Source organism: Eubalaena glacialis, chromosome 15, assembly GCF_028564815.1.
Source record: "Eubalaena glacialis isolate mEubGla1 chromosome 15, mEubGla1.1.hap2.+ XY, whole genome shotgun sequence".
Classification (NCBI taxonomy): domain Eukaryota; kingdom Metazoa; phylum Chordata; class Mammalia; order Artiodactyla; family Balaenidae; genus Eubalaena; species Eubalaena glacialis.
Genome location: NC_083730.1, coordinates 60,423,070 through 60,437,041, shown reverse-complemented (window position 1 = coordinate 60,437,041; position 13,972 = coordinate 60,423,070). Strand labels below are relative to the sequence as shown.

General features: G+C 49.1%; 1 protein-coding gene across 1 annotated transcript; it reads left to right on the top strand.

The window, feature by feature from the left end:
• Positions 1 to 2,427: 2,427 nt before the first annotated feature.
• On the top strand, positions 2,428 to 8,768 carry TMEM200C (transmembrane protein 200C). Its single transcript, XM_061169737.1, has 2 exons — positions 2,428 to 2,916; positions 5,794 to 8,768. Exon 2 carries the CDS (start codon positions 5,894 to 5,896, stop codon positions 7,742 to 7,744), a length of 1,851 nt encoding a protein of 616 aa, XP_061025720.1. The 5' UTR covers positions 2,428 to 2,916; positions 5,794 to 5,893; the 3' UTR covers positions 7,745 to 8,768.
• The last annotated feature ends 5,204 nt before the right edge of the window (positions 8,769 to 13,972 follow it).

Sequence of the window (13,972 nt, the reverse complement as noted above, 5' to 3'; positions counted from 1 at the left end):
GAGCCCCGAGTTCTCGAGACACCGGTGAATTATTATGATTAGGTAGCCTTGGCCCTTCAGTTTCCAGCAGGGTGAAAGGGAGTGTCCACAATCTCAGAAATTATCCCAGCTGAATGGCCAGTGTAATTAGAAAGAAAGTAACTCCAGAAGGGCCAAGAGCATCTTTGTTCCTTTCAAAATAACTACATAACTTGGAAACCCGTGGGAATGTATGTTGATATGATATTATTACAGAGGTGATAAAGGACTCCACTGGAAACAGATGTGATCTGATTTCCTCTGATACCCTGAGCTGAAAACAAAATTACTGAAGGTGATAACACTCAGGAGAAATGAAACAGTTCAAAGTTCCAAAGAACTTAGTTTGGAAGGAAGCCTTTGAATAATAAACCATAAATTTTATTGCAGTCACCAACATAAGAAAAATATGTCCCAAGGCCTGTTTGTCTAGAAAAGGATGCTTTTCTTTTCTCCTCAAATCCCTCAAATGAGTTTTAACTGTGCAAATGAGGGCTATAATTTATGTAGAAATTTGAAACTATTAATGGCTTAATCCATCTCAGACTGTATTGAAGTTCTGCAGCATGATTCCCGTTTACACAGCTCAGCAAACAGAGGCCCATGAGGATAGGAGTTGCCACCCGTGGCCCCTGGCAGCTAGCTGTGTAATGAAATGAGATCTTAGATCCAATCTTTCTGCAAAACACCAGTTTATTACTGGGATTCAAGAAGTCTAGATGCTCAGAGCCAAAAAAAAAAAAAAAAACACACACAAACCCCAAAACCTTTTAAAATGACTATTAGACCAAGTGATTTCTTCTTTGCAGTGATTTCTCTAAAAGGAAACACTCCAATGTGGGATTGAAAACTTTCCCTTGGTTATGGCTTGTTTTGTAGCATTCTGAATCTGAGCAGGAACAGAGAGGTAGAAGGTGGTGGGTTCTGAATACCCTGATCATCATCCAGCTTCATTATTTGCTTGGAATGGGGGACAGAGGCCACCTTCCAAACAAGCAGGTGCAGGAGGTTTCCCCTGAGGAAACATTTCTCCTCCACCCCCTCCTGTCTCCCCACCATCTCCATCCCCATATCCTCACATTTCTCTCTTTAAATCCGTAAATGTTTGGTCTTTATTGTTCTTTTTGCAAAGTGCAAGCTCTAGCTTTAAACACAAGAGAATGCTGTGCACCTTGAAGAACAATCTTGTAACTGGAACCGTGGGCAGCAAAGCCCTCCTGGGTGGGATCCGTGGACCCTTAAACAGCCAAACTCAGAATATACAACAGCGCCCCCAGCCAAATATTTCTGTCTGGACCCCAAAGTTCAGACAGCACCTGCTCTTCTGTTGCCTTCTTCTTGAACCTCGGCTGCCCCATTTCAATAGATAATTGAAAACTTTCTTACTTTCTTCTCAGTTCTCCACGGGGAAATTCCACTTTGAGATTCTTTTTTCCCTGTCATTTTTACTTTACAGTTAGGAGGGCAGGGATGAGCTAGGAAACAGGATTTCTCTCTCCCTCTCGCTTTTTAAAAATGACGTAGGGAGTTTGGACGGCCTCCCTACCCCCACCTCCCCTCTTTTGATTCTAACCCTGATTCCTGGAGAATTACAGTTTTCCTTTCCATGTTTGCTGATGACCGAGCGGGTCGGAGCAGGAGGGGCTGCCCAGCGAGAGCCCCGGAGCCGATTCTAATCTCCGATGGGCCCCAGCTGCCCGCGTCCCAGGGAACGGCCACAAAGCCCGGCTGGGCTGGAGCGCGAGGACAGCGGACCGCGGCTGCCACGAGCCCCGCGGGGCGCGCAGCTCGGCGGGGGCGGCTCCACTCGGCCGGGCCCGAGTTCGCTGGGGGACAACTTACTGTGTTCGCTCTGCGTCCACACTGCCAACTCCCAAGTGGGAGGGGGGAAACAGCAAAGGCTGTGTCGTGTCCGAGAGTATAGGCAACAAAAGAAGAGAGAGGAGAGGGGAAGCGGGAAGGGAGGGAGGCAGGGAGACGGAGGCGCTACCCCGTGCTCCCCGAGAGCGCCCCTCGGATGCTGATGGGGAGCCCCTCCCGGAGCGGCGGCCCTTTCTCTGGGCCCCCTCCGGCCCGCTGCTCAGACAGGTTAGTTGGGAGAAAAAGAACAAAGCTCCCAGCCAGGGCAGGCAGCGGTCCCGGGGCGCCCCGGGGGATGGGAGGGCCAAGGCCGAGGCGCCCGGTGCCCTGCCCTCCCCGCGCGCGCCCCCGGCCCGGGCCCCCTCCTCCGCCTCCCCTCGCGCCTCCCAGTCCTCGGGGAAGCGGTTCTTCCGAAGGGACGCGCGCCCGCGGGAGAGGAAGTGGTGGGAGCGGGGGGAGGCCGGCGGAGGGGGGGCGGGCGGGGAGCCGGGGAGGAGGCGGGGGACGGGGGGCGGGTGCGCCCCTGAGCTGCCGAGTCGGGCCGGGTACCGACTGCCATCCTGCAGCAATTTCCCTGTGTCATGGCTCCGGTCTCTTAGCAACAGCCGCGGGTCCGGCCGCCCCAAGCCGAGCGAGCCGCCGCCGCCGCCGCGGGCTCAACTCCACCCGGCGGAGCCCGGCGCGCCGCAGCCACACAAAGAGGCGCCGGGCCGGCCGGGAGCGCCGCGGGAGGGCACGGCGAGGGACCGGGGCGGCGGCGGCGGCGGGGAGAGCGGCTCCAGGCAGGATGCAGGATGCGGAGGACCTGACACTTCTTGGAAACTCTTGGAAATGGCTCCCGCCCCGGCACCGTAGGGGGCTGCGCACCCCGGGCGGGCGCTCGCCCCCGCTGGGCTGCTGAGCCGCGCTCGGATGGAGGGCCCCCGAGGCGCTGTCCCTGCGCTCCGCCGTCGGCTCGGGCTGAAAAAGTTTCTCCATGGTTCCTTTGTGTAGCCCGAGCGCCCGTTCGCTGGCCGCGAGCTGCCCCAGTCTTCCCGGGTAAGTGAGCGATATTGTTTGCTTCCAGTGCTGCCATTTTGAGCAATTCTGTCTGTCCCCGGCCCCCGAGCGGCCCTTCCCCAGCCCTCCTGCCCGAGCCCGGGTCCCCCGGGCGGGTGTTCGGGAGAGTAATTTTCCTGGGCGGGCTACACGGCATGCGCTGCCCAGATAAAAGCGAGTTCAGGATTGCCCTCACTTCGCTCCTGCCTGTTTTCTTTCCAGAGGCGGACTCCCAGCTGCTGCACTCATGTGACTCCAACATAAATAAGCAGACCTAATAAGAAGGGCAAGGGGCTCGCTGCCCTGCCAGTGAGCGACCGGGGGTCGAGGACCTGGGTCGAGTCCCGGGCAGGGCAGGGCGCTCCCAGTCCTGTGGGCTCTGAGCCTCAGACACCGAGTGGGGCTTAATCCATCATGAGCCGAGAACTTGAATGTCTCTCTTGGAAGCGGTTGTATTTTTAGACATCCCTCCTTTGCTTCCCCATCCTCCATTCCTTAACCACCCAAAGACCAGCACCAGGCAGTAAACTGCTAGGGCAGCCAAGCTCGAATGATAAGTTTGTTTTCCTTCGTTCTGTATGAAGAAAACCTCAAAGGTGGGTTTTCCTTGCCATCTGACCTTTATCAGTATTTTCCGTCAGATGGAAATACATAATAAAGGAGTTCAGGCTTCAGCAGAGCTGAAGGAATAATAAACTAGGGAGTTAATTACTAGCTGTTAAACTAATTTTAAAGATCTTCTGTAAACGATTTGTTGAAATCCATTCCAATCTTCCTTACACTCTACCCAGAGCCAAAGCTGCCTTGCTGAGGTGAAATACATGTGTGGACCTTCCTCTCCCAAGACGTCCAGCATCCGTATCAATGCCCAACAAAATGTTAGTTAGCCCTTCTCCCCTCTGGGAGAGCCACCTTGCCAACTGAGTCTGGGTTTGCTTCTAAAATGTCTGGCTTCCTCAATCCTTCTTAAAATAATCACAGATCTTCAGATTATTACATTAAAGATGCTAGAGTCTAAGCAGTCTTTGTGTTACAACTACATAATGAATGTGTTCATTTGGGGGTGGGAGGAAGGGATGGACAGTAAGGTACTCTGGTTTGGGGTTTTTTTGTTTTTTGATTCCAATCTGTACTTACTGGTGCAGCTCCTTAAAAACAAAATTCAAGAGGTTTATAGATGTCTCTCTACTAACCCTCTGTAACCTACCTCGTGTTTAACCCCTCTCTAACCCACCTGGCGATCCTCCTTACTGAAAACCAACTAAGTTCCAAGGAGATACTGATTTGCAAACATTGGAAATAGTTGATTACCATTTGCTTTTACACCAGTGGAGGAATGATCCTGCCTGAACTGGTATGATGGAGGTGAATCAAGGGCCAAAGCTCTTCACCCAGGCACCAATTAAAAGCAAAATTCTACCTAAGTAATCCCACATTTCCAAAGGGTAATTTATTCTAAAACATTAATTATTTTATAAAGGATATAATTCCCAAAGGCTTGTGAGTGATATCTAAGCCTTTCAATTTCATACAATGCCCTTAATTTTAACATCTCTATTATAGAAGGGAACACAACCAATGGAACAGAAAATGTGTTACTCTGGGGATCCAGTAGGATTGAAATTTTTAGAAGCTGACAGATATCCACAGAGATGCGTCTGTGCATTTACCTACCCAAGCTTTATTATAAACAACTAAACTTCCTATAGGATATTCCATTGACTGTTGCTGCCCTCCTTTCCTAAAAATGACCTGAGAAAAAAAGATGAAAACAGCTCTCACGTGGGGAAATGTCATTCTACAAATCGTTATTATGTAGACTGCTGTACCTAGTTAACTGCCTCATTTGAATATTTGGATTCTTTAGACTGTGCTGTTGGCACAGTAATAAGGGGTCAGAACGCTATTATGGCAGAGTTTGTTTTTTAGTTTTTGTTTTGTTTTGGTTTTAGATTGGAATTTTCCCATATGACAAAAAGATCTTTCTCTTGGAGATTCGGGGGGACTGCTCAAATTCCCTGATGAGATCTAGCACATGATACCTTTAAGGGAGTTCCTCTGAGAGAGGCAAGGAGGCCAGAAGGAAGAGCGCAGTTACATAACCAGTTACCTAAAACTAAATATTCCACCCCAAGAAGCTATCCAGATGTTGCAAAAGAGAAATGAGGAAGCGGCTGTGAGAGGGATCAGCTTGCCTCTAGCTGTAAGAACAATGATGGCTGGGAGACCAGCTGGTGGAGGGATCCATGGTCAGAGCACTGACATAGTTCTCTACTGTTCTCCTAGCCATGAACTCTTTATTAATTATCTCGGGTAAATAATCCGTCTGCCAGGATATGACTTTTAATTCCCATCCAGTGAAATGATTTCCTTTTGGCTTTATAAGTCAGTAACTTTTGTGACTGTTTTCGGGACTTTGAGCTCCACATTGACAGATCCCTCCGCTCGGTTAGAGACTTGGAACTCTGGGGCAGCTCCCTTGAGAAGGCCAGGAAACCCCTCGCCCACTACCGCTGAGTCCCACATTTATTGATGGCTTTTACTAATGGTCAGAACTCCGTTGGCTGTCAGGCAGGAGCGTTTGAAATGAGCAGTGCTGGAATAGTACCTACAGAGTGAGTGGAGGATGGGGGTGGGAGAAGGACGTGGACTCTCAAAGTGTTTTATCGTCTCTGATCAATTATTCCAACAGCGCTTCTCTTCCCTGATCCATTTCCCGCACCCCCTGGTCTCTACCTAGGGCACTCCCGTTAGCGGGTAATGGCCCTGGGGCGAGGGGCACGCACGTGGTGGGATCTGGGAGCGGGACCATGGCAGCGCGTGGGATGTTGCTGCAGCCAAGCCTACACCCTCTGACTGTCTTCCTCTGCTTTGCAGCGGGAGGAGGTGGCGGAGCAGCTAGTGGGCAGCTGGTGCCCCCCCGCCCCCAGCACAGGCCTCCGCCCCAGGAGCTAGCCCCGCACTGCACCCGCTCGCCATGATCGCCACCGGCGGCCTGCTGAGGATTTCCGCCAGAAAGCAGGATCCCCTCCACCCCCCGAGCCAGGTTCCCAAGCGCAAGCGGAAAGCCAGGAAGAGGCGCAAGAACGACGTGGTGGTGGTGAAAGGCAAGCTGAAGCTGTGCTCCGTCTCCGGGCTCATTGCCCTCTGCGGGATCCTGGTGCTGCTGGTGGGCATAGCCTTGGCGGTGGTGGGCTACTGGCCCAAGGCCAACGGGACCAATAGGGAGGGGGGTAAGCAGCTGCCGCCCGCGGGCAGCGGCCACCGCGTCCCCACCATGACCAACAGCAGCAGTAGTGGCAGCAGAAACCGGTCCAGGACGCACCCGGGGCCTCCGGCGGGTGTCACCGCCAGTTCCGTGGGCGCGCCCAGGAGCACGCCTCCAGCACGGTCCCCCGCGCCCTCTTCGTCCTCCTCTACGTCCGTGGGCTTCTTCTTCCGCATCTTCTCCGGCTACCTGCACTCGGACAAGCTCAAGGTCTTTGGGCCCCTCATCATGGGCATCGGCATCTTCCTCTTCATCTGCGCCAACGCAGTGCTCCATGAGAACCGGGACAAGAAGACCAAGATCATCAACCTGCGGGACCTCTACTCCACTGTCATCGACGTGCACAGCCTCCGCGCCAAAGACCTGGCGGCCGCCGCGGCTACTGCCGCCGCCGCCGCCGCCGCCTCCTCGTCCTCCGCCCCCGCCTCGGCGCCCCCAGGGGCCGCGCCGCTCAACGGCTTCCTCAGCTACGTGCAGTCGCGGGGCCTGGAGCTGAAGCCCGGAGGCTGCGGCGGCGCCGGGGACGCCTTCGGGGCGACGGCGATGCTGGGCAGGGGTGCGTGGCCCCACCCCGCGGCGCTGGGCGGGGGCGGGGCCCGGGGCGCCGCGTCCCCCCCAGACCTGGCCTCGTCCCCGCGCCGCCCGCGGGAGCCCCAGAGCCTGGCGGAGGCCGTGTACAGCATCTACCGCGAGCGCTCCGGCGTGGCCGGCCGTCGCCGGGCCGCCGCGGCCGCCAGCAGCAGCAGCAGCCCGGCGCCCTGCAGCCCCCCCGAGAGCTGGGGGCGCCAGAGCACCGCCAGCTCCCTCGTGGGCTCCTCGCTGAGCGCCTTCGCGCTGCTGCCCCTGCCGGGGGACCGCGACGGGGACGGGGACGCAGCGGGCGCGAGCCGCGGCTGGCAGCGGCCGCCCGGGGAGCGCGGCTCCCGGGAGATCCCGCGGGGCGAGCTCGACCTGAGCTTGACCGACCTCCGCGGCGCCCGGGGCGGCGCGCGCTGGTCGCCCCGCGAGCCGGAGGAGCCGGCGGGCGCGGCGGCCGCGCGCACCGCCAGGGGGCAGGGTGGCCGCCTGCCCAGGACCGGCAGGTACGCGGCCCTGCGACGCCGCAGCACCAGCGGGCTCCCGGACTACCGGGCGCCCTCGTCCCCCGAGCCCTCGCCCGCCTCGCGCAGCGCGGACCTGGACTCGAGCGTCCCGGCCCCAGCTGCCTCCCCCGAGCCCCCGCTTCGGCGGGAGCGCTCGCCCCCCGCCGGGCCGGACTCGCCGAGCTCCCAGTCGGATGACCCGTCCTGTAGCAATAAGGGCTACACCCCCCTGCGGGAGGCCGGCACCTCCCTGGAGTCGGTGGTGGACCCGGTGGCTGGTGAAAGTCCAGACGGTGAGGCCACCACCTCCCCGGGGGCGGAGCAGAGCCCTCCGGAGGGTCCCGGCCAGGAGCCCATAGCGGGCGAGCCCCCCCAGCGGGTGCAGAGGCAGTTTACAAACGAGGAGAAACTCTTCATGATTTCCCGATCTCATGCCCCAGGGGTCGAGGACGGAGAACTGGAAACTACTGTCATTTAGGGAAAGAGGAGGCGAGAAAAGAGTGAGAAAATAGGAGAAACGCCCGCTTGAAGCAGTGAGCTTAACAGTTCCCTCTGTCCTTGGGGATTTATCCGAGGAAATCGTCCACTACCCAAAGAGCTGCAGAATGTTAGCCTTGAATTGCGTTCACGAGATTCCTGTAGATAACTCCAAGCAATTTTTTAAAAAAAAAAGCAAGCTAGTCTTATATGTCCGATGGTGATTGTATGTTCTATGAAAACCAAATGTATTAAAAGGTCAGCAATCTAGTTCACGAGATAAAATTCTCTTAATTTTCTTAGGATCAAAATAATATATTTTTGACAGTAACTGTGCACTTTACTCCAACTTTTTTTTTTGGATCCCTAATTTCCCTAACCTTTACTCTGCCGCTGGTTTTGTCCACAGCTGCTTGTGAATGACAAGCTTTTTGCCTCCTATGCTTTTGCGGAGCATAGAAGGGTCTGTCTCAGTTCTCTGAGAACTGATATTACTAAATGAAATCAAAGCCAAAAGCATGAGTTCGTCGGGAAAGAGCACTTTCCTCGCCCCACCCCACTCTGCTCATCCAGTTGCCCAAAGGCCTCTCTATTTTTGAAAAGGGAATTTACATTTTGCTACTAGGGCGTCTAATGGAGACCAGAGGGGGCCAGCACCTAGATGGACTGTTACATTCCTAAATTCACTATATCAAGTACACGATACTTTATGGAGTACTATCACACCTGTACTGAAAATAGCATTAACATGAAAAAATCTTTTTTAATAAAACAAGTTTCCAAACAAACATAATACTCCCTCATTTTGCCTTGGAACTAATACTTCTAACACACATAAAACATCAGGCAGTTCAGCTGGTAAATCTAAGATATTTTGCTATGATACTGCTACTGCGATTCTAGCTCTCTTCCCACAAAGTACTCAGCACCATCCTCACTCAATCAATTTCCATATTTTTACCTATTAAATATAGGGTAGAATTGAACATTTGGGAGTGTCTCTTTCAAATAGAATGAAACATTAAATAAACAGTAATTTTCTACAGTACTTCTAGTTTACCTCTCAGTATTAATTTACAGAGCATCAGGCTTCATGTTCTGCTCTCATCCTCTTGGAGTTGACCATTTGATTTTTGCTTTTAAGTTCATGATCTTGAATCCGTGGCCTACATAGGCTAGCGGGTAATGTTTTAATAATGTGGTAGATTGTTTACGCTTGACTTTATTAAAAGTCAATCAGTTAATTTTCAAGACCAGTAGACAAACAGTAATTAATGTACCGTTCCGATGCCCTCTTCCGTGGAGTGTGAGCTGAGCATCTTGGGAACGGTACGGCGTTTTTTTTCACCTACTCGGTTACAAGTTCTACAGTTACACACAGCTCAGGCTATCACTGCAGGAAGTTAAAATACTGATTTTCAAGGAAAACCTTGTCAAAGGTATGGTCATATCGGCTCCCATGAGTGAAACAGTGGGTCCAGCGGAAAGAGTGCAGATTCATGAGTGAGGCTGGACCCCAGCTTTTGGCATTTGCTAGCTGTGTAGCCTTGAACAAGTCACAAATGCTGAGTCTCAGTGATGCCATCTATAAAAGGAGAATTACTAGACAAACCTCATAGAGCTGTGAGGGGTGGGACAAGGGGTCCTGTGGACAGAGCCGGGTCGAGTGCTTGGCTCAGAGGAGTACTCAAAGACAGTGGTTATTGGAATTGTTACCATTATAACAGTGTCTGAATGCATGCTGGAGAAGAATGGGCCTTTCCCTCCCCTTGAGCTCAAGAAATCGCGGGCTCAAATCTGGAATATCCACTTACTATCTGTGTAACCTTAGGCAAATCGCTTAATCCCTCTGGGCCCCTGGTGGAAGATATAATCTCTCTGATTGCCTTCAGGTCTGAAAGCTTTACTTAAATTCAGGGTATTTGTTTTGTCCCAGATATAATCGTATCATATTTGTACATACAACTTTGCCAGGTGAATATACTACTTCATAAACTACCATTTAGTGTCACATTCTGTGATCAACTTTTGAAGGACCTAATTTCTTCCCAGATTGAATTTACATTAACCTAATAACACACTTTAAAGCTGTGGATTAATTTATTTGGCTCCTCCATAGAGCAAAAGTGAGTTTCCTCTAAGAAGGGTGACAAGCGAGTATAATCATACCTTCAGGTAGTGTTAAATTTCAAGTCTCAATTGTTTTATCACACTTACAAAAGTATTTCAGAATTTCCTAGTTTTTCTTCTCCATCACCTTGCATACTGGGTAATTTACATACTGAGAGAGTTTGATGAGTTGTCTAAAAGGGAAAGCAGGTTCTAGTCCTCTAAAATGCTGTTTCCAGTCCTCAGAAAATATACTATAAAACGCTTAGCAAATAATAAAGCCACTGCCTCTTAGTTTAACTAAGGGGCAGGCAGAATATTTATATCTTACGAACTTTAGAAAATTCAGTCCAACCAATTGACTAGGCTTAACAACGCTGATTGCCTTGTTATATTAATCAGATTAAATAAAAACTTCTAGCTCATATTGATCTGGACACAGGCCCTCTGAAATTAAGTAACTTCAGCAAACTAATTTAGCTCAGTATCAAGTCACATCTATCTTAACCATTAAGCAATTTAACTGGATTTTTTTTTTTTAACCTGGAGATAAAGAATGAGCCCAATTTTCCAAATCTTGGGAGGAGCTGGGCTGCCATCAGACCTCAGAAAGGAATCATCTACAGTTATGACCATAGTGATTCGCAATCCTTCCCTTTCATAGGAGCAGAGATCTTCTGCAATAATAATGTTAAATGTTTGCTTACTACTTTCTGTGGGCCAAGTTCTCTTCTGCCCGCTCTGGACATATGATCTCGGTGACTCCTCACTCAATCCTCACTCAGCTCTATAGAGGTAGGATTATTATTATCCCCACTTTACAGAGAAAGACACTGAGGTCAGAATGATGGAGTACTCGCCCAGCTTACACAGCTGGTGGATGGTGGAGCCAGGATTTACACAGAGTGTTGAGGATTATCTGTACCCACTGGCAGATGCTGAGCTGAAGCTGGCATTTCTGGAGACCATCGAAATATTTTCTACATTTTTAGCATCCTGCTTGATCCCTTTCCAGAAACCATTCTTGGAGATATCCGGAGGAATCAGAATGCACAGCCATTTAAAAGCTGGAGTTTGCACTTAAGTCTTCAGACTGGCATAAACAAGGCTTTTTTCAATGCGACTTTGCAGGGTTTGTTGAGGAGATCTTAAAAGATCACGGAATCAGCCCCCCTCCTTCATAAATGAGGTTGCTAAGAATTAGAAAGATGAAATAATTTGTTCGAAGGCAAACAGCAGTGGCAGGACTAGAACATTAAAATAATTGCAATAACTGGCATATGCATTGCCTCCACACCCTGAATTTCTATCATACTAGCTGGGTGACCATGGGCAAGCTACTCAATGTCTCTGTGTCTCCATTTCCTTCCTCAGACAATGGGATTAATAATGGTACCTACCCTTACAGGACTGGTGCAAAGATCAAATGAATTCACACCTGTGTAGAGTGCTTACAACGACCTTGGCACGTAGAAAGTGGTTTTAAAAGCTTTTAAAGTTTTAGTTAAAATAGAATCAACTGCTAAACAGGGTAATTTCGCATGGCCTTCCTATTTATTAACAGAATAATGTTAGGTTTGAAAGCTAAAGAGTAAGGCAACACAGCATGGTGGCTGGAAGCCTGACTTGGGGGGGTAGGGATTAGAACACTGGACCTGGGTTAAATGGAGGTAATAAAGAGCGTCTAACTCACAGAATTAATTATTTAATTAAAGTGCATCAACTAATGTACTTAAAGAACTCAGAACAACTCCTGGCGCAAATAAACCTTCAGTAAATGTTAACTACTATTATTAAAGGCAAAATAGAGAAAAGTAATCGGTAGGCTAAATTTACTGCTCAGTTGTTAGGGACAACCAATAACTTACTGTACTCAAAAGTCTCTATAATTCAGGCATAATAGAAAGAAGAGAACTTAAAAAGTGAGGACTGAGGCCTCTGCAATGCCCCCAACAGACCATGGAATGAATGGGCGCTGGATGTGTGCTCCTCATGGTCCTGGCGTCATAATGTTATATAACAAGCAGTGAATACGCAAACCAGGTAACTTGGCTGTTTCTGGACATGATTATGGAGGCTGGTCATATCAGAAAGGCCAGGCTATCCCCCCCTCTCCCGGCCCCCCCGTGTTCCCAACCCCTTTCTGTGAAGGGAGCGGGCTGGGAGAAAGGCTGGATGAAGACTTCAAGTGAGGGGCAGATGTGTGTGGATTTTAAGAACTGTCTCGACAAACGTTTTTTCTATACTAGTTTTTCTTCAGTTTTGAAATTTTTTTTTGAGTTAGAGAACTGGAAAAAAAAAAAACCCTGCCAAGAACGTTAAATTAGAACAAAGTATATGAATTTGTATTTTGATCAGAATACTATTTTTGCCAAGATATTATATATATGTGTGTATATATATATACACACACATACACACACACACATATATATATACACACACACATTTTATAGTCACATAAAGAACAGGACTGATCTTTGTGGAATTTGTTTTCTATAGACCCAGACTGTTTGTTTGTTTACTTATTTATTTTGGACTAAAAATCCAAAATAAATAAGTAAATTCAAAATTCACTTTCTGAATGACAGACTCTGAAAAGCATTCTAAGGCGCTTCTTTTTCCTGTCTCTTTCTAGGGAAATCATCTTTTCGGTCTTTTCTTCAAAAGGAATGACTTTCTTTAAGTGGATATGAAAATTATATGTGATTTAAGTCACCACGAATTGGGGAGTCCATCTGCACTAACAACTTTAGTCAAACAGCTACCTGCCACCTCCAAAGACCTGGGGAGCAACTTCTTTTGTGTGTGCTGTCTATTTCTCTCTGATGGCAGAAAAGCCCTGGTCAGGTGGTGGGTCCCTCTAGGCACGAACCACAGCAGGAGTTATAATGGCCCCATCCTGGGAATTTAGGCTGCATCCCCGAGCCAGGGTCCTTTCAGGTTTCTAGCATCTCAAATATATTTACTCAAGTTTAAACTGGCCCTGTATGGCAAACAGGATGTTTGGCTGAACCATTACTAAAATAACAGGTTTTTTTCTGCTCATAATATTGCCGTCAAAAGACTAAAAAAAGTTAAGCAGATTCACCTAGAGTATCATAAAGCTTGTGCCTGACTCAGCACCTGTGCTGCCTTACCTGTGCTCTTGATCCCACACTGTGACTGAGGCCTGCTAAGGGTGAGAAGGCTGACTGTCAATCACATGAGAGGAAACAAGGGGGCAGATCCAGATGTGGAAGAGCCGGCATCCTGCAAAAAGACAAAAAGCATAAAGTTAGGCTAGGAAAACTTTTTGTTTCACACATGAGCACTTGGTTACTCTTGTTTGCAGATTATCTGTACGCCAAGGAGCGTTTCACAATGAAACATTATGGTAACTTTTATTCCTTAGAAAATATTATTTCAGCAAATGTATGGTGGAGTATATTTTCCAATATTTAAGAAATTCAACGTAACATTGTATTATTGACACTAATCTGCTTGATACTAGGGATTGCCAAACATCTAATAATGTTTAATAATGAAGAAGAGAAACTTATCTGCACATTTACAAATTGCTTTCATGTTGAGAAACTCAACTATCTTTAAACTATGTCTATACTTTCAAAGGCAGAAAGTACACAAGTATTATAACTGGTGTATTAGGTCCATCAAAGCAAGACAGGGCAAAAAACTACTTTGTCTCAGTGCAGGACTTTGGCCATTCCTTTGTTTTATGTGGTAATTGCCTTACTCCATTTTATATAGCTTATAACTTAAAAGAAAATAATTTCACCTGAAGGAATAAACAGCTTTAGCTGAAGCTGCTGCTGTTTGGGTAAAATACCTAATTCATTTTCGGATCAGTTCAGATTTTTAACCGAGGGTCAGGAGGCAGGCAGGCACCATGGTGCTAGGTGGGAGGAGTGAAGCTATGACGCAGACACAGTTCCAGACCACGGGGTTTGCAGTAGTACTGTTGATACAGGCACGTAACCAGTCATTTCAGTACAATGTAAGAATTATGAGAGTTATCATGTGGACCCTACAGCTGAATCTTGAGAAATGAAGAAAATGTCAGCTGGGTGCAAAAAGGTGGGAAAGGTGTGTCAAACAGTGGGACCAGCCTGAGCAACTG